This window comes from Alosa pseudoharengus, unplaced genomic scaffold, assembly GCF_046254945.1.
Source record: "Alosa pseudoharengus isolate Yale_2024_CS ecotype anadromous, Long Island Sound unplaced genomic scaffold, YU_APseudo_1.1 YU_APseudo_1.1_scf_22, whole genome shotgun sequence".
Lineage (NCBI taxonomy): Eukaryota > Metazoa > Chordata > Actinopteri > Clupeiformes > Clupeidae > Alosa > Alosa pseudoharengus.
Window position 1 is genome coordinate 19,603,012 of NW_027468680.1, and position 22,569 is coordinate 19,625,580.

The 22,569-nt window shown below is 38.8% G+C and overlaps 4 protein-coding genes across 4 annotated transcripts in view; 3 read left to right on the top strand and 1 right to left on the bottom strand.

Moving 5' to 3' along the window:
• The first annotated feature begins 137 nt into the window (after positions 1 to 137).
• LOC143138839 (tudor domain-containing 6-like) lies at positions 138 to 6,504 on the top strand. Its single transcript, XM_076299255.1, has 3 exons — positions 138 to 319; positions 2,056 to 5,088; positions 6,034 to 6,504. The coding sequence occupies exons 1-2, from the start codon at positions 295 to 297 to the stop codon at positions 5,046 to 5,048; spliced, it is 3,018 nt and encodes a 1,005-aa protein (XP_076155370.1). The 5' UTR covers positions 138 to 294; the 3' UTR covers positions 5,049 to 5,088; positions 6,034 to 6,504.
• Positions 6,505 to 6,595: 91 nt separating this feature from the next.
• Positions 6,596 to 8,407, top strand: ankrd66 (ankyrin repeat domain 66). Its single transcript, XM_076299257.1, has 4 exons — positions 6,596 to 6,671; positions 7,246 to 7,416; positions 7,622 to 7,850; positions 8,021 to 8,407. Exons 2-4 carry the CDS (start codon positions 7,278 to 7,280, stop codon positions 8,187 to 8,189), a joined length of 537 nt encoding a protein of 178 aa, XP_076155372.1. The 5' UTR covers positions 6,596 to 6,671; positions 7,246 to 7,277; the 3' UTR covers positions 8,190 to 8,407.
• A 26-nt stretch (positions 8,408 to 8,433) lies between these two features.
• adgrf3a (adhesion G protein-coupled receptor F3a) lies at positions 8,434 to 17,260 on the bottom strand. The gene is made up of 15 exons (XM_076300155.1): positions 17,131 to 17,260; positions 15,798 to 15,992; positions 15,533 to 15,622; positions 15,268 to 15,374; positions 14,412 to 14,470; positions 14,200 to 14,321; positions 13,857 to 14,075; positions 13,513 to 13,737; positions 13,167 to 13,307; positions 12,583 to 12,770; positions 11,892 to 12,077; positions 9,749 to 11,089; positions 9,612 to 9,653; positions 9,473 to 9,514; positions 8,434 to 9,315 (listed from the first exon to the last, which is right to left on the bottom strand). The coding sequence occupies exons 1-15, from the start codon at positions 17,258 to 17,260 to the stop codon at positions 9,244 to 9,246; spliced, it is 3,159 nt and encodes a 1,052-aa protein (XP_076156270.1). The 3' UTR covers positions 8,434 to 9,243.
• A 2,460-nt stretch (positions 17,261 to 19,720) lies between these two features.
• Positions 19,721 to 22,569, top strand: part of LOC143139582 (dynein axonemal heavy chain 6-like) — a 45,329-nt gene continuing 42,480 nt past the window's right edge. The window contains exons 1-3 of the mRNA XM_076300156.1: positions 19,721 to 19,763; positions 21,012 to 21,121; positions 21,331 to 21,498. Of these exons, the coding sequence (XP_076156271.1) occupies positions 19,721 to 19,763; positions 21,012 to 21,121; positions 21,331 to 21,498 (321 nt within the window). The remainder of the gene's footprint in view (positions 19,764 to 21,011; positions 21,122 to 21,330; positions 21,499 to 22,569) is intronic.

Here is a 22,569-nt window from a genome sequence, read left to right on the forward strand (position 1 = left end):
CACAATTTGCCTAGATGGACATAAAATATTTGTTTTTGTTTCCCCTGTAGGCTATTCTACATTTTGTTTATCATATCAATTTCGCCTGCACTTCTTCATATCACCACCCCACGACCAGAGCCATATCTGCCCACGACTAGATGTCGTCCTGATGGCTGACAGCTGACTACATTGCGCCACTCAGACCCAATAATTAGGCTATTCCTTATCACGTCAGAATATGAAACGACCTGATTGGATAGATTTAAACAAATTAAAGCAATGGGGGAAACTCGCCGCAGGTCATGACAAGCCATGGAGTGGTGGGTTGGAGGGAGAGGTGAGTCTTTTTTTGGTTGTTTTAGATTCCTTTCACGTAGGGCCTACCTTGCAAAAAAGTGTGTGGAACTAACCAAACTAGTCAACGGACTAGGCTATTTGCTGAGACCTAAGACTGCAGCCAAGACTAGTCTATGTTATGACATTTTGCTCAAGAATTAACCGAGAGAAATGGTGATTTCAGAGCGCCTGCTAAATCGAGATGATCTAACTTGTTGGTCTATAGCAGGGGAGTCAAACATAAGGCCCGGGGGCCAGATCAGGCCCACCAGCAGGATTCATGCGGCCCCCCAGATGTTTTGGGTAGGAAGAGAAAATTAGAGAAAAAATATTCACATCCAGTTGTCTTTAACAATGCGTACGTAATAAGCAATATCTAAAAAGAGCAGTATATGACAGCAGTACATGACTTGTTCTAGTTTGCTCATAAGTGGGTATAATAAAAAAGCATATAATCTAACAACACTCCTATACCCATGCAGAAGAATGATAATGACCACGACGATGACGGCCCCCGTGAGGTCTCATTACAACAAGTCCGGCCCACTGCCTGATGAATTTGACACCCCTGGTCTATAGGCCTAATGTTGTTGATGCCTCTGCAGGCTACCTGTGGAACATCCACTAACTGGGTCATTCTACAAAAAAGGTGGAAATGCTAGTCCCTTACTTTTGCAGACCCTTAAATCATTTCATTTGACCCAATGATCACATAATTATATATATTCAATATACTGTCCTTGGGATGATAAGAATAAGAGTTAATTTATTTAATCTTCTCTTTTTATTTTATTTTTTAACATTTTTAAAAAAATGGCTGGTCCTGAAAATGGCTGTCCCTTTGATCATACAGGGAAGTTGAGCTGTGTACTTTTCATTTAAAAATATTATTTTCTTAAATCAAATTTCACATACATTTAACTTTAACACAGCATAAAAACAATAGAACACTGAAATGGTAAAAAATAATTTATAAATGTGAATAATATTAAATATTTTTTTGTCCCACAAAATTCTGTCATTGGTGTTACTCTACACAAAACACTTTTATTTTGACATAATGCACAGACTCTTAAGTTTCTCTTGGGTCAAGAGGTCAGTTGAAGAAGTGCAGTGGACAAAGGCATAATGTTTGTGAGCTGCCTTACTTCATTTGTTTAAAATATCATGATTTGTTTTAGAATTTTAAGTGTGGCTTTTAAAGATGTCATTGGTGTTACTCATTTTATAGCTGTGTGGGTGTGAAAAATATATATTAAAAAAGTATGTTTAATAATTAAGTGATTTTTATATTTCTGATGACAGGAAGTCTGTCACATGGCAGCCATTTTTGTAAAAAAAAACTTTTTTCTCGAAATTGTCATTGCTGTTACCGTCATTGGTGTTACTTTCTGATCGGTAGCCTAATTAGAAAATAATACAAAAAATGATATAAATGAATTAAGCTCTACTTTTTGTGGATTCATCAATTTTACAAGTTAATTATGCTATTAAAGTTTAAGGTATGTTTAAAGAAATACAATTTTCAGGATTTTCATCACCCAAATTCCACCTTTTCTGTAGAATGACCCACCTTATCCCAAGCACTAGAATGAATGTTAGTTGTTACCCACAATGCCTAGGCTTAGTCCTTTTGTTAATCTGGTGGCATTTCCATCTTTGATCAAATTTATTTAGAATTCATTATTGGTCTTGCCCTTAATTTTTTGTAACCTTTTGGTTCTGGTTGTTTCACAGATGCTGGTGAACAGTGGTTCAATGGGTACGGCAACAGGAACAATGGTACAGGCAGTTATTTCCGGACTAAATATGATGGATCAAAATTGAGAGATCATGCGTTGCCAAGAATTCACAAAGATTATGCAAACCCAGTCCTCTCTGACACACTGAAAGTAGATTCATTTTATACAGTGACTGTGCAATTTGTTAAAAATCCCTCTGAATTCTGGGTTCAGACAGAGTTGGCTATGGATAGACATGATGCTATGCAGATGGAAATGTCTGAAATGCATTACTGTGGAAGAGGAAATGATTTAACCATCCAAAGTCCAAAAGAGGGCATTTTGTGTGCAGCCCTGATCAAACCTGATGGTATCTATCGTGCACTTGTCAAAGCAGTCCATGGCACAAAAGTTCAAGTGTACTTTGTTGACCATGGAAATGAGGCAATAGTGGATCAGAAAAACCTCAGGATCCTCTGCAGTGGTCACAGAACATTGCAAGCACTTGCATTCAAATGCTCCCTCTCAGATATATGCCCAATTGATCAAGATTGGAGTCAAAAAGCAATTGATTTCTTTGTGGATGAGACTAGACAGATAATGTTGGACATGCATGTTATTGCACAGTGTCAAGACAAATACATGGTGGAGTTATTTTTTAAGACTGATGATTTAAAATCAATCAATGAAATGATGTGGGTTGAAGGCTTTGCAGTAAAAGATGTGGCAGATGACCGCTATTCACCAAGACCAGACTCTGGGTGCTCTACAGCGGAGGGCTCTGGAGACTCGACTGAGGGGGACAGCATGAGAAGCAATGAGCAATGTGGTACATGTGATTTTGTGATTGGTCATACCAAAACTGTTCTCAAAGAGCATTTATTCACCATAGGAAGGTCTGCCCAAGTTGTTGTATCTCACATAGAGGGGCCAGGTAAATTCTGGTGTCAGCTAAGTCAGTGTGTCCCCAGTCTTGAGAGGCTGATGGAGGAGCTTCAGAACCACTATGTGCAAAGCAAGCCTGTACAGCCTAGTGGACCAGACTGTGTGGTTCTTCATCCCCAAAGTAGTTTGTGGCATAGGGGGCAAATAGTGAAACTTCACTCCTTCCCACATGTTGATGTACAACTTGTCGACTATGGCAATACGGTCAGGGTGACCCATCAAGAGTTGCGGCCTTTAGATTCAGCTTTTGCCAAACTCCGGCGTCAGGCTTTTCAGTGCAGATTGGTTGATGCAACATGCCCATCAAAACTACCCCCTCCAGAATGGGCTGCTTCTGTGACTGAATTCTGCAATTTTGTCCATTCTGCACCAGCGTCCACTCTGAAATGCACAATATATGGAATAATGTATGATTCAGAAGGTACAGTGAACAATCTGGTGGATCTAACATCTTCATCTGTCACTTTTGTTCAGTCCCAGAGTGCTTCAGCTTCCATCTCTCAGAAAGCCCCAAAAGAGTGCTCAGCTCCTGAAATGGAGGTAGGGTTGCAGGAAACGGTGTGGATAACCTGTGTTAAAGATGTACATACATTCTATGGCCAACTAGTAAGGCATTCTGGTGAAATTGAGAAACTCAACGAAAGGATAGAATTTTTCTGTCGTCAGCCACATGGTATCAAATGCTCCCTTTCTCCTGGTACCCCATGCTTTGCAAAGTACAGTGATGGTCGGTGGTATAGAGGACAGGTTAAAATGACACATCCTGTCCTTTTGGTGCATTTTCTAGACTATGGAGACATTATAGCTGTAAAACAAACAGACATACTGCCTGTTCTTGACGAGGCAAGGGATATCATGTCCTTTCCTGTTCAAGCCATGGAGTTTAATTTGTCAGATGTGCCTGTAGACACAAACGGTGAAGTCAACAGATGGTTTGACAATAATGCCACTGGCCAACGCTTCACAGTCAAGGTGTTGAAAAAATATCCTGACGGAAAATACACAGTGGAACTCTATGATGGTAAACTAAACGTGAACAAGGCGATCAAGGACAAGGTACAAAATACAAGACCGGACTCTCTCAAAGTACTAGATCATCCTCCACTGCCTCATCATGATCCATCTACTGTTGGAAAGCACATGTCAGACCTGAGTGCACCATTTATAGGAGATGATGGCATTAAACAACAAGGGAGCCCATCCTTTCTGCATGGTGATCGAAAAGCAACTCCTGCAAATAGCAATGTCTCTAAAAGTGGAAGTATTTCTACCATTCCTCCCATGTCTCAAAAGCTTGAAATGAGGCCTTCTAAGACAAATATGGAGGATTTCAGTAAGACTAAACCTCTTGGCTTGCCAGTGAAAAAAACAAATGATGACATGGCCATGGGTGCCACAACTACTTTATGTACAACCATTCATGATCTCGCACAGATTGAAAAGCCTGTTTCTGTTAAAGGCATCCATGTTCATTCTGGGCCATGTTCTGCCTCCTTCCCCAAACTGGATGATCTTCCTGACCAACTTATTACACCAGATGTCGAAACAGAGGTCTATGTTTCCCATGTAAATTCTCCAGACAGTTTCTTCGTCCAGTTGGTGGAGAATGAAGACCGAATTCATTCTCTTGTGGAGCAGCTCAATGTGGACCAGCCATGCAATGACTCTGTGGATTTGAGGACTTTACAGGAGGGAGATGTGGTGGGTGCCATATTCCCTGAAGATGAGTCCTGGTACCGGGCAGTCATCAAGAAGATGAACAACAATGGCTCAGTCCTTGTGGAATTCATCGATTTTGGTAATGAAGCAACTATTGCGTCTAACCAGACGAGATGCCTAGAGAAGAATTTCCTGGAAGTTCCTAAACTCTGTATCCACTGCTGCCTGTATGCTGGTTCCACTTTACTGTCTGCTGAAGAATTAATGATTAAATTGAGAGAAACAACTGCTGATGGAGAAGCTAAGAAAATGAACTGTGTTTTCATCAAAGAGTTTGGCCTTGCCTGGGAGATCCGTCTGAGTTCAGTGGCAGAATCAAGCGAAGATACGAAGATTCTGCAATGATGGTTCTGTGAGTAAACATCAGTGTTGGAACCAGCAACAGGTAAAATACTTATAAAATGACAACTACTTTTTCAATGATTATATGTAATACTATTTGGTGTTATGTTAAGTCAACTCCTCTACAGTCATTTCTTGTGTATTAGCCGCATTTTGTATAAGCCACAGGACAGTGTTTTATGCAAGTTAAAAAAACAAAATCATATTAATACCATATTATTAACCTCATAGCTGAAGAAATTTTGCAAAATCATAGCCACAGGTAATATTGGGAAATTACGGTATATGTATTTACAGTGATGGAAAGTAGCCCAACTACCATTTTTTCAGCTTGGTAACTATTTCCAGGTAAACTGTTGAAGTCGATAGCTTTTCAATAGCTTAGCTGTTTTTTTGTTGTTTTTTTGTATCATGTAGTGCAGCTTTTATAGAAGCTACATTTTCCAGAGCATTTGTGGAGCTCACAGTAGAGCTTCCTTCTGGCTGCCCATACATGCAAGTTCAGTTCCATTCCATTCAATGGACCTGATAAACATGACTTGTTTGTCCAAATCTGGCAGTCAACTTTTTTTTTTTTTTTTTTGTATTTTTAATACAAAAATAGGTTGCCTAATTGTACTTTTAAATAGCACCAAAATTTCAGGCAAGTGGAATGAAACTGGGATAATCAAGAGAAGGTGAAGCTTTTATAGGCAAAAGTCCACCCACACAATTGAAGATGCAAACAAACATGCACACAGTTACATAATGTATTCCTTTGTTGTACTTTAAATATAATTGAGGAGTTTTAAGTTGGTTTGCAGTTTATCCTGCAAACTTAAGAAATGCTCAAATTGAGCATGCCCATGGGCCATATCTACCCTCTCTCAGTACCTGTGTTTTGTGAAGCCCTTTTCCCCCAAATTTAGATTGGAGCTGTGAGCGTAGCAATCATATCCTACGTGTGTAAATAAAGGTAACGGAGTTACTATCTGTTTTTTTTCTTTAGGCAGCATCACCTTCTAATTGGATGAAAAGGGTAGTCATCAGGATCAAAATTCAACGGCAACCTCTTTAATTAACATGTCTTGAATTATTCTATTTCTAAAGCCACTTTGAATGATTCAAATGACAAAAAGCTATGTCAAACTTTTAATATGTATATGCATGTGGAAATTTAAATCAGACACTTGAGTGCTATCCATTTTAAAGTAAGCTGTTGATGATTGTGGCTGAACATGAAATGTTTAAATAAAAGCTAATGTGTATAACGTCAGAGTTTTCAGTCTTTAGGCCTACTGTAACCATCTTGAAGTTATTGTCACAAATCTGAAGGGGGGTGCATTTTAGTAGTTCGTCTGCAGGCGGCAGTGACGTACCGTTCTGAAAGTCTTCATGTGGGGCGCATTCTGTTATGTCAAGCAATGTCCATATCTATTCGCACTGCACCGAAATTGCCGTGGCTAACTTGGGACGTAGTTTTGCAAGGTATATAATATTATATAAATGTATTATATAAATAAAAGATACAAATTAATGTCCATCATGGTAGTTTGTATAATTGTATCCTGCAAGGTTACGAACGCCTCTGGCAACACCCAAACATTGTAACTAAGGAAGAGCCCGATGTTGAGGGAGGTACGAGAGGTAAGCAGGTGATTCGATAGCTTTGCATTGTCTTAATGCGGTGGAATGGCCTACTTTTGAGTTATTTGATATTTCATTTCCACTTGGGTATTTTTCTGACGCACCATTGATCCGCAAAACATGAAAGTTTAGGTAAATGCCACAGGTCTCGTATTACCTTTCTTCTTTTTTCAGAACTTCAGACTGTCATCATGTCTAGGCTACTAAATATTTGGCTACTTTATCGAATAATGCAATGCGTACATTAAGGCTAACTTGTATCAGGATCACCTCGGTGAGACAAATAATTCAACCTTGAAGGAGTTATGGGGCGCGCTTTGTTTAATTCATTCAGTGAATTATAATTATATTTATATATATATATATATATATATATATATATATATATATATATATATATATATATTATAATATATATATATATATAAATATAAACTAGGCTATACGTTTTTTTGTTTTTTTTTTGACCACATTTCTGTAAATTGTTTGCAGAATTGACTGACTGATTAAGATTAACAGGTGTATATTTATGGTTTTGTGCAGTGACTGCAGTCCAAAGTTTTACTTGTTTCAGTAGGCCTATCCTACCTCGGCAGCCTTAAAGTGATGTCAGAACTCCATCAGGCTGCAGCATCAGGGGATACGGATCTAGTAGAGGATATTCTGAGGCAGAACAAATATGATCCCAATCAGAGGGATATTGATTGGAACAACAAGACTCCATTGCACTGGGCTGCTGCTCGAGGTAAACTGTTAATTTACCAATTCAATCTGGGGTGTCCTCAGCTTAATTGAGATTTTGCTGATGTTTGAAAAAGATTCATCGTAAATGTTGCAGGCATTTGGTGAGGAAATCTGATGTCTGATGAAGAAATCTGATGTCTCTGTCCGTGTAAAAACGTACTGTTTGTCACACCACTAGCACATTGCTCCTCCATTTTGTTACTCAGGCCAGGCAGAGATGGTACGGGTCCTGATCGAGCATGGGGCTCGGCCATGTCTTTGTACAGAGAGCGGATGGACTGCGGCTCACTATGCTGCAGAGGCCGGGCGACTCCAGGTGCTGCGGATGCTCCATTTCTTCCATGCACCTCTGGGCAAAGAAGACTGCTGTGGGGACAAGCCTATCCGGATTGCGGATATTTATGGCCATAAGGAATGTGTGCAGTTCCTTAAAAGGTATGGAGCACCGATTTACCTTTAGGGTCTGTGTTTTGTGACCCAGGCCTACTCTAAAGCTACTTTATCCACATTTTTACTAATTTCATTTTCACTAATGAGATGAATAATGAACATTAATCATGATGACACACCTGGCTTACAAAACACTTCTGCTGCCCTTCCTACAGAGCAGAGGCAGAACATCAGGAGTATCGCCTTTCTGCTTTGCTATCAGGATTATCTCTAGATGACACAGATGAAGAATGGGAGGAGCAGAAGAAGGCCACAGACCACCAAAGGATGCCAAAGAGCACTCGCCTAAACTGTCAAAATATTCAAAGGAAAAATATTCCCTAATTCTAAAGAATACATAAAATCTCAATCTAAATATTTCATGGTGTTTACATTTCCCCCCAATGCATTCTTAACATGTAAAATATACCTGTTTAAAAAGGATGAAGTTAATATTTTTGCTGCAGTGGAGAATAGGCATTTAAAAAGTGACTAGTGTCACAGATGTCTGCAACCTGTCAGTGGAGTCTGTTATGAACATGAAAACATGAGCACAGTTACCCTAAAAAATCATGACAAAACATTCATGTAGTGTCCACATACTACAAAAGTATATTTATTCCACAATTCACAATCATTTATTCTATGAGTCTGGAGATTAGTGTTATCACGGCCAAATCTGAACTCTGCATATGTTGTGTTGATGCTTTCTGTATCTCTTGCAGATTGACTGAATCTTAAAGCAACACTATAGAACAATCTGTAACTTTCTGAAGAATGTTTAACATGAGCAACTACTTTTTGTATTCATTTTCATATTCATTTTGATGCAGTATTCCACTATTTTCATGCAATGTGCTATCACTATGGTATATTGATAACAGTATCACCAAACTAATTAACATATTTCTGTTTGTTAAAGAATTAGAGCAAATTGTCTTATTTGCATATTGCCAGAATATTTGTGATATAAAATCTTAACATACATATTGTAAAGAGTCATTACAAAGTTATTTACAAATGATGCCTCAAAAAGTAAAGAAGGTCCAATGTGATGTTTGTTGTCAGAAATGAAAGCATTGTACACCTATGTATATTGTAATATTAATGTAGTTCTGAAGCAACAGGGAGGATAATGTTTCCAAGTATTCTTTTTGTATTATAGATTATGTGCTCAGAAGTCTTTTATATATTTTATATTTTGGTATCAACTACACATTGCAAGGACACTGACACCATGTAAATCAGAGGCATGTTTGCACTGCAGATTGAGTTAATGAAACAGCTTCAATCCTATTAAGCTCATATTACGTTAACAACAGCATTATGTCTAATAGAAAAGTAAGATAACTGTAGAAAGCACAGGGTATTGAAAATTTTGATGCCACAACACTGGACGTTATTTCTTTTTGATGGAGCTTTGATCGGAGGTCTTGGAGGTGGAGAGCTCGCCTCTGGATGTTTTATAAACCTAACAATGGGAGAGTATTGAGTGTGTTACTTAACCAGTTTCACAAAATGTATCTTCTTTGCTCTCTACCTCAAAATATCATCTTATCAGACAGCTATTTTCTTTCATAGTGTCATCACATTCTAGACCTAAATTTAATTTGAAATGTTGTTCTCACCTTTGAATTGCATCTCATTATCTCAGAAAGTTGGTCTCGAACCTGTACAACACCGCAATTATGCAGCAGATGAAAAAGCACAATTAAGACAAATTAATGAGATTGTGTCTATTTTTGTTAAGTAAATAATGATAAATACCTTTTTTTCTCCCAGGCAAGCAGTAAGAAGAATGAATAACCCCTGAAATTCATGGACATCACATGAAGTCACTGACAATATAACACGGAACCAAAAACCTCTAAAGTAATTGTTACAGCATAAACTTGAAGCCTTACCTGAAATGCATTGCACACTGTAAAGGCATAGTTCACAATCTCAGACAGGGGTATTACAGTATAGTCAATCACCAGAACAGCAAATCCAAAAACCCATGTCACTCCAAAGATTGGAGTTAGGAAGATCACAGCTTTAAGGATGCCTCTGATGACTTCTTTGTCATCTGGAGTACTGCCTTCAGATACAGATGGTGCCAACAGTTTTGCGATTACCACCAGCATGGACAACACATTAATGGCAACAATGATGCCAACTGGCATCACAAAGGCAAAGAAAGACCCTTGAAAGACACCCTCATACTTCAGCCAGCAGGTTGTGGGTAGGTAGTAGGAGTCTTCTTTACCATTATCATATGCAATGACCGTCAAGACCACGATAATCAACGGACAGACATAGCCGACGGTGAAGGACGCTCCTAAGTAGACCTTTTTCCTCAGCCGATGGAATATGAAAATCAGGGAGTGGAGTAGCACCAAGCTTAAGCACAGCATCCAGAAAAACATGGCCAGGTAGCAGTAATGCTTCATGACGACGAGCCAGCGGCACCACTGGCCAGGAGTGGACTCTGGAAACGCTGTGGCCAAGAAACTGCTGTCGGCGAGCAGCAAGCAGAGGGAGATGTTGACTACGGCCGTGTGGCGAAAATGGGCAATGCTTGACTTGACCACGGCATTCCACACAGCAAACTCAATCATGAGGCATACAAAGAGAGAAACTACGGACACGAACAGGCCTACCAAAGTCAGCTGGTCAATATAGGGGATGTTGACTGGGTTTTTGGACATCAACACCGTGAATGCTGCTCCTTTATATCTGTTTGATGATTCTGATGATCTGACATTATCCAGAGGGAGTTCACATTCACAGTGTTCTGGGTCACTGGCACCACCCCACGTACATCCATCTTCGGACCATGTCATCTCATTGGGCTTCCAGACCACACAGTGCAATTTATGGTTCTTGGTTCGATTGACATGCTTAAACTTCAATTTGACACTATTGATATTCGCAGCATTAATCTGTAGCACAATGCCACGGTTGTCCAGGTCAGTGTCATTCTCAATTTCAAGTGGCAGGTATTCCCCTAGTGTTTTGTAGCCAGTGGCAACACCAGATCCGTTCTTGGGAAACGTCATTGTGACGTTGAAGACTTCGCAATCTCCATTTGCCAAGGTTCCATTACAAGGTTTGTGGTTGATGTTTGGTGTTTTTCCTTCATCATTTACTTCTGCTTTACCTAATAATCCATTAACATTAATCAGGTAGTCAGCAGCTATTTCACCATCCCAGGAACCCTTCAATGAGTCATTTATTATGTTGCTTGCAGATGTCAGAATATCCTAAAATGGACAAAGAGATATTATTCTTTTGTCATTCAAAAATGTCTTTTCATCAAGAAAGTGACACTTACTAAAGCAACATATAAATGTACCAAGCAGCCTATTCCTTTTGCCTTATCCCAATAAGGACTGATTTTATTCTCATATGGCAAGATTCAAAGCGTTTATGAAACTACAGTAACACAAGTTATTGAACCAGAAAATAGACTTAACCAGAGTGCTACAGACTTTGAGACTGAATATGTTTTCTTACTACAACATGAATCTCATGCCTTTAAACTGTCTTCATAACTAGGTGTACCGCAAAGCGGTACAAAATACGATCGCCGCTCAGAACTGCACATTCTTTCTGCAAAAATAAATCACGCTTGTCAATTCGTCACCATCTTTTACTCCCCTACTCTTGCAACTTTTGTGTATGTAAATGAGTGTGTGTATGTGTGTGTTTGCTTTTGTGTGTGTGTGTCTGCTTGCCTTCATGTGTCTGTGTTTTACTGTGTGTGTGTGTGTTTGCTTGTGAGTGGGGGTAATGGGGTGGGTGTGTGTGCGTGCGTGTTTGTGTGTGGGGGCAATGTGCGTGTGTGCGTGTGGGTGTGTTTGTGCATGTGTGCTTGTACATGTTTTTATGTGTGTGTGTGTGTAGTGTACAGTCACTAAATGTATACATAAAGAAAGAAAAGAAAAAAAAATCTGGAAGGAAAAAAAGTCTTGACTAAACCTATATGACTGTCGTTTGCAGCGCGGTGCATTATTATAATGGATGACATGAAAAGGATGACTCATGAAGCATTTCTATACTTACAGTTAGTACCGACTCTCCCTCAATTGATTCATTCTTTGACGAGGAAACGTTGAACATGGTTTGAAAAATTAATACTGAAGTTTTAAGGTTCGCTCTGGAATTAATGTTTCCTTGTGTTGATTTCTTCATGTCCTCAAACACCTTTGGAGCTATATCTGTGAACTTCCCAAGCCCCCTCTGAAGGTCCTGTAAAAATACAATGTGGCCAGCCGTGCAGATGCAGATGAAATTCTGAAGATGCTTGTCTTTTTGACCTTTTAGCACATTTTGGATGGTTACAGTGAACACCATATGCTTTTATCTATTTTAAACTTGCCCCTGTCCTTTTTTTAAGACGTGTTGCTGACATCAATGTCAAAATTAACATATTTTTTAAAAACCAATGCAATTTCTCTGTTTCAACAATTGATATGTTGTCTTTGTACTATTCTTCTCGGTTAAATATAGATTTTACATGATTTGCAAAACGTAGCATTCCGTTTTTATTTACATTTTACCCAGCATCCTAATGTTTTTGGAAACAGAGTTGTATGTGTTAGGCCGCAAAATTACTTTACATATATATTTTTCTGCATTTTAACAATTTTCACAATTTAACACAAAACAATGTGCCTCTGACATGGGAACATACAAAACACTACAGAGCAGCAAGTGTACGTGTAATGCAGTGACGCAAGTGTAGGCTTATTACCAAAGCTCGTCCAGATATATCGCCCAGGTCAAGGTTTACACATTCCGAGATCTCCTTAGCCCAGTCTTGTTCTTCCTTGCATTCCCTTGTCCTTTCACCTTTTTGCTTACTTCCACAGGGCAGTTTGGCCACATAACCTGTCTTGGCCTCAGGCCAGTCTCCGTCCTCTGGACAGACCTTAGTGTCAGCTGATTGGAGCAAGAAGACATCTCAGTGAGCAGGGGATATATAGCTTTTATATTTCAATGTTTATTATTATTAATGTCTTACAAATTAAAATTAATACAAGTTAATTATGTCCCATATCTTCGTGACAAGTTACTTTTCTTACATGTTTGTGGGATGCTCTATTCCACAGCAGGGAACTACATTGTAAATACCCTGCATGGCTTGTGAAAAGCGTGAAAGCATGTTTATGTATAGTGTCCTCACTATATACCATCAAAAAAAATGTGCCCACAAAAATGTTGCATAGTAGGCCTATTGCTTTAAAGCAAGCTTGTAAAATAGATACATGTAGGCCTACAGAATTTTAAGAATCTGCATATTATTTTAAATTGGGACCACATGAGGGACTGACTTACAGTAGATGACAGGAATGGTAAGGTCTTTTGGCTTAAATTGATTCAGGTCGTTTGTGAAATTGCATGAAACTTTAATGTCTTCTTTGGATGTACAAACTACGGTTTTGACGATGCTGTACAAAAGGTTACCATTCTCAAATTCTGAAAGAAAATGAGCAAGGTCAAAGGTTGGGATTTCCTTCACATCAACAACTATAATAATATAGGAAGTCTAAGTCAATATAACATATACCATGTTTATTTTTTGATTTACCACTGCATTTATATTCTAATGGTTACAGAACAGACAGAATCATGGTATCCTTACATAAAAAAGCCATACCGTGCTAATTTATAGTTAACTTACTTTTGTTTGGAGAAGTAAAGTCTTTGTCTTCCCAGTTAACATTATATATTTCAGTTGTATTTTCAATGGCACAAGTCACTGTTACTTTATCAGTAGGCCTAGGCTTTTTGCAGTCGGGAAATTGAGGGTCAGTAAAAATGTTGATCTCAGGCAGGAGGGCTACATCTAAAAAGACACTAGCTTGGTGTTTCACTGTACCCTGCTTAAATTCACATATGTATGAACCTGAAAATAAAAATGGCAGATAAACAATAACTTAAAGATAACTTCAAACCTTACCACAGAAGAAGACCTAATTTTACTGCATTTTAAAAAACAACACCTTTGCAACATGCAACACATACCTCTCCAGACACTCGATGTATTTGAAAGGTAAATTGTGCTTTTGCTCAGTTGATTTTTCAGTTCCACTTCAGTCCCTCCATGGATTTCTGTTTCCTCTCCGTTTTCCCTCCGCAAGTACCATGCAGCATCCCCAGTGAGATTGCCATTGGTTTCGCAGCTAAGGTTCACATTTGTATTATATTTCACTCTACCTGTTGGTGCTGTTATTCTGACAAAACCTGTGAGATATGAAAAAGGGAGGGTGGTTAGAGGAGAAGGCAAGTTATAACACTGAAAACAACAGTTACATTTTGTTAATATCAATGCACATGTTGGTAAGGACAGAGTGTGAATAACAAATACCCTCCGTAACAAGTTCAGCCTTTCCATATTCCTTCTGTAACTCGGCAGTTATGTTACCAATGCCCTCTATGCCTTCATCGGTATCAAAAGTCATCCTGAAATGTATCTTGACCGAGCCCTTACTGGTGGTACAAGAGAAATGGTTAGTTTCATGCCATTTACACCGACAGATGTGTGAAAAAATCTGAAATTATATGGTGATATGTGTTCACCTGAATTCTGTAATGGTCAGGGAATTAAACCATTTCAGTTTGCTGTATTCTTTTGAAAACTGAAAGAAATTGTTGATTTACAAAATAGTGGTTAGACATTATCTGTGATACTATAACTAGATGTATTTATTGGTTACAATAAGTAATAAAGAAGAAGAGATAAAGACATTATAATAATAAAGACATTAGTTTTAAATGTCGGGTCATGTATGCCAGCCTTTGCAAGACAATGTGCCTTTTGCCAGTAGGCCTACACATCACCAGTTGACTATGCAATGTGACTCTACAACCACTAGATGGTAGTAAAGTCTTGGCCTGTAGATCATGTGTGGGAACCTGAAAGTGCCATCAGTTTAGTTTACATATGATTTAGACCTCATTTTCTGGAGATCTAGACATATTGTCATTATCTCAAGATATAAACATTTTGTTTTTCCAGGATAACAACAAAATATCTTGGGAAAACAATACATAACGGCTAAAAGAACCAGCTACCAGTAGGGCTGTTCACTCAAGTTTGATGTTGGTTGGCCATATTGCTTATATGAAACAATCACACATCAGACATCAAGTCTCCCAAGACCTCCTTGCCAATCTGATAGATCAGCAATAGCAATAAAAGAAATGCTGTTAATTTATAAAAATTTTTAGAAAGCATTCTGTTATAAATAGAATTAGAGTCAACCAATAGAATGAGAGTCAACCAATACTTGGGTTTTTAAATCTATGACTGTAACTACATTGTAAGTTGATTTTATTTGAAATGGTTTTTTTGGAATTAATATTTAATGTCCAACAGTAAAAACAAATGTTTGATTCATCTTTTGTCAAAAGCACCAGTAAAAAAGGGACATACCTCCTGAGTTATGTTGTTGCTCAGTTCCTTAAATGCATCTGTGTTTGGATTTGTGAGGTCATTGCTGTAAGTCTTTTTTGCATGGACAATTGTTCCACTGACTGAAACTGGTATATGGGTAGTTGAGGGAGAAAACAGTATGTGAAATGTACAATGCATCATGTATTACAACAGAAACAAATTGTCACACTAGGCTAAGATAACTATTAAAGCAGAGGTAGGGGGACTCAGAGAAGGACAGGAGATGCAAATGAAAGAAAACTACCTCTGTTGACAGGGTTACACTCTACCCCATCTTTTTTGGAGAAGAGAACTTCACACACACAATTTATTTTGCCGTCCTTAAGATGACAATCTGTATAGAGCAGAAACAATTGTAGCATAATAGATGCATCCAAATACTCAACTAGGCTGCACTAATCAATAAACCTGATATCATGACTTAGTAACTTATCAGATGTACTTGTACCAAACTGCAAACTGTTTCAAAATGTAGATTTTTTTATGTTATAGGAATCAACTAAAATTACCTTTAGTGCGACTAATTTCGCTAATTACTTCTTTACCAGAAGAAGCTATGAAGTTGCGAAGTAGGTCTGTTAAGTTGTCGTTGGCCTTGTCCTCGATGCTGATTACAGCATTCAGTGTTTGATAATAATTTTCTGGTGGAGGTAATAAAACAAAATTACCAATCCATACAACAACACGATCCTGGTGTTCCAATACTTATCACTGTAGGTATTTAAAGGTAGTCTGTGACTCTGGTGAAAGGTTGTTGATATTTGAACTAAATCGAATTAGACCTTCCCTTCTGTGCTTCTGAGGTATTATGTTGACTGGATGGAACTGTGTCTGGCTCGGTCACAGTCAATCTCTTACTTACAGAGCTAGGAATGTGTATGAGCACCTGAACTTTTTGGATTGCAAATACAACAAACAGCTATAGACTGTGAAAAGCTCTTTGAAAAGCTGAATTTGACAAAAAAAAATGGATTAGAATTACTCACGGCACCTTTAACCCCATTACATAAGAAACATTGTTTCAAAATAATCTTACCTGCAGAGGTAATCTGATCAAAACAGTTTGATAAAAAAGAATATATTAGTTCATGAAGTAATACACTGCAATGACAGTTATATGGTATATAGTAGGCTATATTGTTTTATAGAATCAACAATAAAAGTAATGCCTGTGATGCAGGTGTCACATTGCCTAGCAGCCAGAGATGTACTTACATATGCATTGAAAAGAAGGAAGAAATTCAAGCTCATCGAAAGGAACAGCTCCATAAATATATCTATTGACTGAACATTCCAAGCAAAAACATCCAAAAACAAAAACAGTGGACAACAAAAATCAGTCCACCGTTTTATTTCAAAAAGGAAATTAATCACTTAGGCTGCTGTTGCGGGTTTGAAGATGCATCCAGAATATCAACATGAACATGACCAGAAAAAAACATCATCTGTCTCTAGTTTCTGAACTGATGCTTCATAAAAGTCGGCATAGTTCCTGTAAGTTTATCATAACCACATGCAAATAAGAAGCCTGTTGCAAGGAAAAGTCTTTCATCATTTGCATTTGGAGATGACAAATGCATATTTCTCATGTAATAACATTAAAAACCACAGATTTGACTGTCAAATGGCTATGACATACCATAGGCTATCTATAGACTAAATTGGAGCAACGTCTGTCTATGTGTTTGTTTGTGTGTGTATGTGTGTACACTACTCACAAAAAGTCAGGGATATTTGGCTTTCGGGTGAAATTTTAGGATGAACCTAAAAGGGCCACCAAACGTTCGAAACTGTTTACATCAGCGTGGTCTGCGTGCTAGACGACCTTTAAGGGTACCTGACCAAACCACCAGGCACTGGTGTCATCGTCTTGCATGGGCCAGGGAGCATTTACGCTGGACGAGGGACCAGTGGGCCTCAGTGCTGTTCTCTGATGAAAGATGTTGGAGACGTCAAGGAGAGCACTATGCATCAGCCACTGTTGTCACCAGACGACCCTTTGGTGGTGGTGGTGTTACAGTGTGTGCAGGTGTGTCTAGTCAATACAGAACTGCCCTACACTTTGTGAATGGTACAGTGACAAGCCCATCAGGCCAATTTTAGAATGGAATTTTAATTGAATGGGCTGTGCCCGACAGGAAGTTGAATTGGATTTGGAATGACAGGAAGTGGAATTAAATTACCGCAATTCTACTTCCTTTAATTCAAATTCGAATTGTAGTTCTACATCCCTTTTTTTGACCTCAATTCAAATTCAATTCAATTTCAATAATTGAATTGGAATTTAGGAGCCATTCTCAATTCAATTCTGAATTTTGCACAAGCCTAAGCCCATAGGTCACTAACATCATTAATCTAGTCATTGTGCCCCTGCATGAATAACACAGGCCTAATTTCATCTTCATGGACGACAATGCTCCAGCTCATAGGGAACGGCTGCTGGAGACCTCAAATGGAGTGGCTTGCTCGAGTCGCCTTGTTGAGGCTCGTAACTCTACCCCAGAACCTCAATGACCTGAGGGCCGCCCTTCAATAAGAGTGGCATGCCTCAGCAGACAATAACTCTGTAGCTGTAGCTGTAATTGATGCTCAAGGGCACATGACAAGTTATTGAGACATTAACATTTTTTGTTGTGGTAGCCTACATAGGCTAGGCCTACCCACCACTGTTGTTGGCTTTTGTTTCAATAAATTGTTTGAGATGAGGAAATCACCATTGCATGCTTCTACTTAAATGCCCTACTTTCATAATACAATATCACTGTAGCTTGAACTTTTTACATTTTGTGAGTATCGGTGTATGTCGCATCTATAGGCCTATATCTGTCGAACCATTCATCAGATTGATTCAAAACTTGACAGGTGTCCTGCTACAGGCAGGAGTGAGTGCATTGACTAGTTTGACGTTTGGATATGAAATGCAGAATACACAGCTGCAGAGCTCAAGTTGTCAGTTAAGTGAATAAAAAGTTATTGGGTCATAAAGGTGGGTTTTTTTTAGCCTGGGTGCCATTCCGTGGGTTTGTTGACTATTGTGGGAGAAAAAATACACCCACAAAAAAACTAATGTTAGGCTACTATGTTATTATAATAAATAGTTGCCTTTTATGAGAATGTTGGAAATTAAAATTGTGGACTAATGTGAAAAAAAGCACAAAAACCAACAACAAATGTTACTACAATAAAGTATGTTATAAATGGCCTCTATAGAAATGGTTTCTTTTCTAATGGTAGGCTATTCCCCATTAATGTTACCCCGATGTCCTCACTTTTGGACCTTTGTCCTAACTTTTGGACAGAGCTCCGCTCTAGAATCTTTGGTGGTCATCACCGTAGACTTGAGTGACAAACACACGTAGGCCGTCCGATATGCACTGGTCTGTCTATGTTTTACAGTCTGGTGCCCACAAGGGCTACCTAGCAACTGGCAAACTAAGCACCTAACATTACGAGCTAACATCAGCTACGGTCAGTAGTCTAATCTTTTTTTTAAAACAAATTAGCGTTAACGTTAAGGTTCATTGGAATTAGGCAGAGGCTACATTCTTTATCTTTATGTTGACTGGGCCAATATGATATTGGTGGGCTCTGGCTTGGTTAATATTATATGTCTGCATCGCAAAATAGCGTACAGATAACAGATAACGTTAGGCCTAAATTAGGCTAACTTATGATTTGTAACGTCTAGACCTAGCACTGCTATCGTCATCTAGCGTTAGCTTCTGACATTATTGTCTAAGCCATAAATAACAGCACAAATTGGACACGATGACCTCAGATGGAAACTCTCTCCGGATAGATACGTTAACGTTAGTGCACCGCAGACAGGTGCAGGATGAAGATGATGAGGATGTTTGCAGCTTAATGTAATTATAGCCTACGTCATCTCTTGAAATTACTCTGGAAGATTGAACTTTTCACAGTTTTATCATCTCTTTCATAAATAATATGCTTGATTTAGATTAGGTCGTAAAGTCAGTGCTGCGGGTGGTAAACGTAGCGCAACTTTGTCGAAGTTGCCAACTATCCGAAAGATGGAACAGCGACTTAAGAATCAATCTTTCCCAGATATGCCACCACATAAGTCATTGAACACAGAAAAAAGTAAGTTTTATACCAATTATGGCCCTTTACAAATAGGCTCATGTCTATAAGGCGATTTTTACTTTGAGGTATTTCTGCTAACCAATACCCTCACAATGAACCTGATAGATTACATTTTTTTTCTTATGTCATAGCCTACACCTCAAGCTGAGACGTGAGATTACAATACCGTTTTGAGCATCTGTTTTTCTGTCATAACACTCATTAAAATCATTGGTCTACTTTCAATAGGGCCTATTCCATTTCCAGATCATGTCAGATCCACAGGGAGAATCAGCCTGGCGCCTCTGAGGCCAAAGAGAGCGGCTCCCACATCACATAGAGCAACATGGGATTCCCTCGTCATTCCAACCACATGGAATTACAAAGGGGTCAGAGTGAAGGATGCCCGCTTTGACGACACAGGTAGCATTCACTGCTTGCAAGCAGGTCTAAAGGTTCTGGCTTTATCTGTTTGGCCATGCAATGAGAAAGGGTGCTTCAGGCGGCCATAGCATCATATAAAATTGAGGTTGTGGTTATGTAATATGTGCTATAGTGGTTATGTAATGTTTTGCATCTAAAAGTTTTCCAGCCACCCAACAAATTTAAAAAAGGACAAGGACAAATGGATGACCTGAATTTACTCTCCATTTTGTAGGGATGTGAAGGTAGGCCTATTAGGGGTTTGCACGGACGTCACATTGGGCGGTAACCCAGCTGCATGGCCATGTTGGAGGCACTTGGCCTAAAGAACTGAATGAAGTACAATGGAGTATTAGGACTATGCACTTTGGATACCTTAAGTGATTATTACCCTGTCTAAACAACAGAAAAGCTAATCAAAACGCGTCCAAGATGCAAAGGCATATGGGGCAGGACTTGGACCACAAGAAAAGGCGCGATATTTCGAGAAATTACAGTTTATTGGCAGCGCAGATCCACATAAGGGACACCACAAGTGCCCCCTTCCTCTGATAACTTCTGCCATTCTTCTCCTTTCTGCCAGGTTTTTTAATAACTTTTGGAAGTCGATACCTACTCCAGATGTTTTTCTCGGTCTGACCTATTGGTATAACCTAAAACACGGCAATAATTAACCATTTTCCTTGACAACGTTAGAGATTTACTTCAGTGCCTAATGCTTTGTGATGCTAGTATCTCCAATATGGCGACGTCCTGATCTGATGACACGCTGTGCAAACCCCTATATTCGTACAGAATCGTTTGCAGTTCAATGTTAGGTTCAATACAGATGAGTACCAATTGTACCAAAGTCGCCAGTAATCAACAGTATAGGCTAAGCTTTTTTGCTTGTGGGCCATGTTTCAAATTCCGAGTTCCCACACAAACATATTAAGTGGCGGACCATACAGTATATCAGTTTAGTCAATTAACATAAAAAAGAAACATTTGACACCTTTTCAAAAAATACTATTCCCGTTCATATCAGCAATGAACCGAAATGTGACTTCAAAACTGAGGTACACACTGAATTGTGATTTTTGTGTATCATTACACCCCTACCATTTTGTCTTTACTTGGTTGTAATGATTTGAAGCACATTTTCTGTCAGTAATCATAGCTATTGTTAATTGAGTTTTTCTGCACATGGACATGAGAGTCTTTGTTGTCCTCAGAACCTGAAGATGATAATGTTGTCAATCATATCATGAGACTCAGAAATAAGCATGGTTGGCCAACAATACCTGGCAGAAGAATGCGGAGATCATACTCAGACTATCTACAGGTTTATTAGGTTTATTATTCAATTAGGGTTATAGATGGTTATGTGATAAAATTTCACTGTAAAAGACACTGGTTTTAGCTTTTGTATTATTTGCTTTCCTTATTGTGGATATGTATTTTTCATTCAAGATATCTATGAAGTTGCTACAGAATATTGTATGCCTAAGTCTATTGACAGAAAGTGTGGCTAATTAAGTTAATGTATTCTAGGAAAATCCACATGAAATGGAAGACAGAGGGGAATATGTGTACTGCATCAAAAGGAGCGGAGATAATGACCTTATCCAGTATAACCCATATGATCTCAAAGTGGTCTCGGTTCAGACAGCCAAGCAGCACAGTCACTATTGGACGGTCAGCGCCTCTTACATACATGAGGTTGGTCTCACATCACCTCTGATATAACAAGCTGGTACAAGGTGAAGGGTTCAGGGGGGATGCTGCTGACCACATGAGACAGTGCAGTTTCATTGCACCATGAGAAATGGCGGTTTAACTCTATCAATGCACATTTGAGTGACTGCAGATTAGCTGGACAAGCAAAGGTTGCCATGAGACCACATGTACAGCTGACAAAAAGACACCAGTCTGTTAACAGTAGACCTGAACATTGTGCGTTTTGTACACATATTTGTAATGTTATGTTTTGTACTCAGATAGGCACAGATTTAATTACACATAATTACAGGTATCTGTGCTGGATTCGTCCAGTGGGGAGATGATGCCTGTATTGAATTGGTTGGCTGAGAGGGAGCTCTTCCAGAAAATCAATCAGCTGCCATGGTTGTCAAAGTTCAGGTGATAGTCAGTAATGGTTTACTACATTGTCTTTTCACTGCTTTTTAAGCAAATGGCAAATGATAATCAGTTAATACCACTGTTACCACAGCATACTTTGTTGTACATTCACAGTTACTTTATTTGTTATTTCAAATTGCAGGTTATGGAAATCTTTTACTATATGGAAGACGGTCATCAGGCGTTCAGTTTTTTCCAAAGCAAAGTAAGAATTAATAATATTTCATACATGACAAGCAAAAGCCTGAAGAACAGTCAAATTAGATTTCCCTGTTTGTTAGGTAGTAATGATGGTTTATTTTTTCAGGATCAGTGTGTCCGAGAATCTGTTCTTTCTAGATGACATTCTTGCCAAATGCCTTGTGCAAATCAGAATCTTACTGGAGGCATCATTTAACCCTAGATACCCTGCCTCTGAGGATGCCATTTTTTTAATAAAGGTGCTGTCAAAGACCCAATCCTCTCTGTTGATTTTTAATATATAAGCATAATGCTTTGCTTCAGTTAGCTCATTGCATCTTTTCACAGTGGGATGAATCGCAAACTCGCTCCCTGTGGGATTTCTGCGAAGCACAAAAGCAGCAGAGAGAATTTGCTGCCAAGCAACTTCAGCATCTCCATGACAAAGTGGCGTCTATGATACGCTCTGCC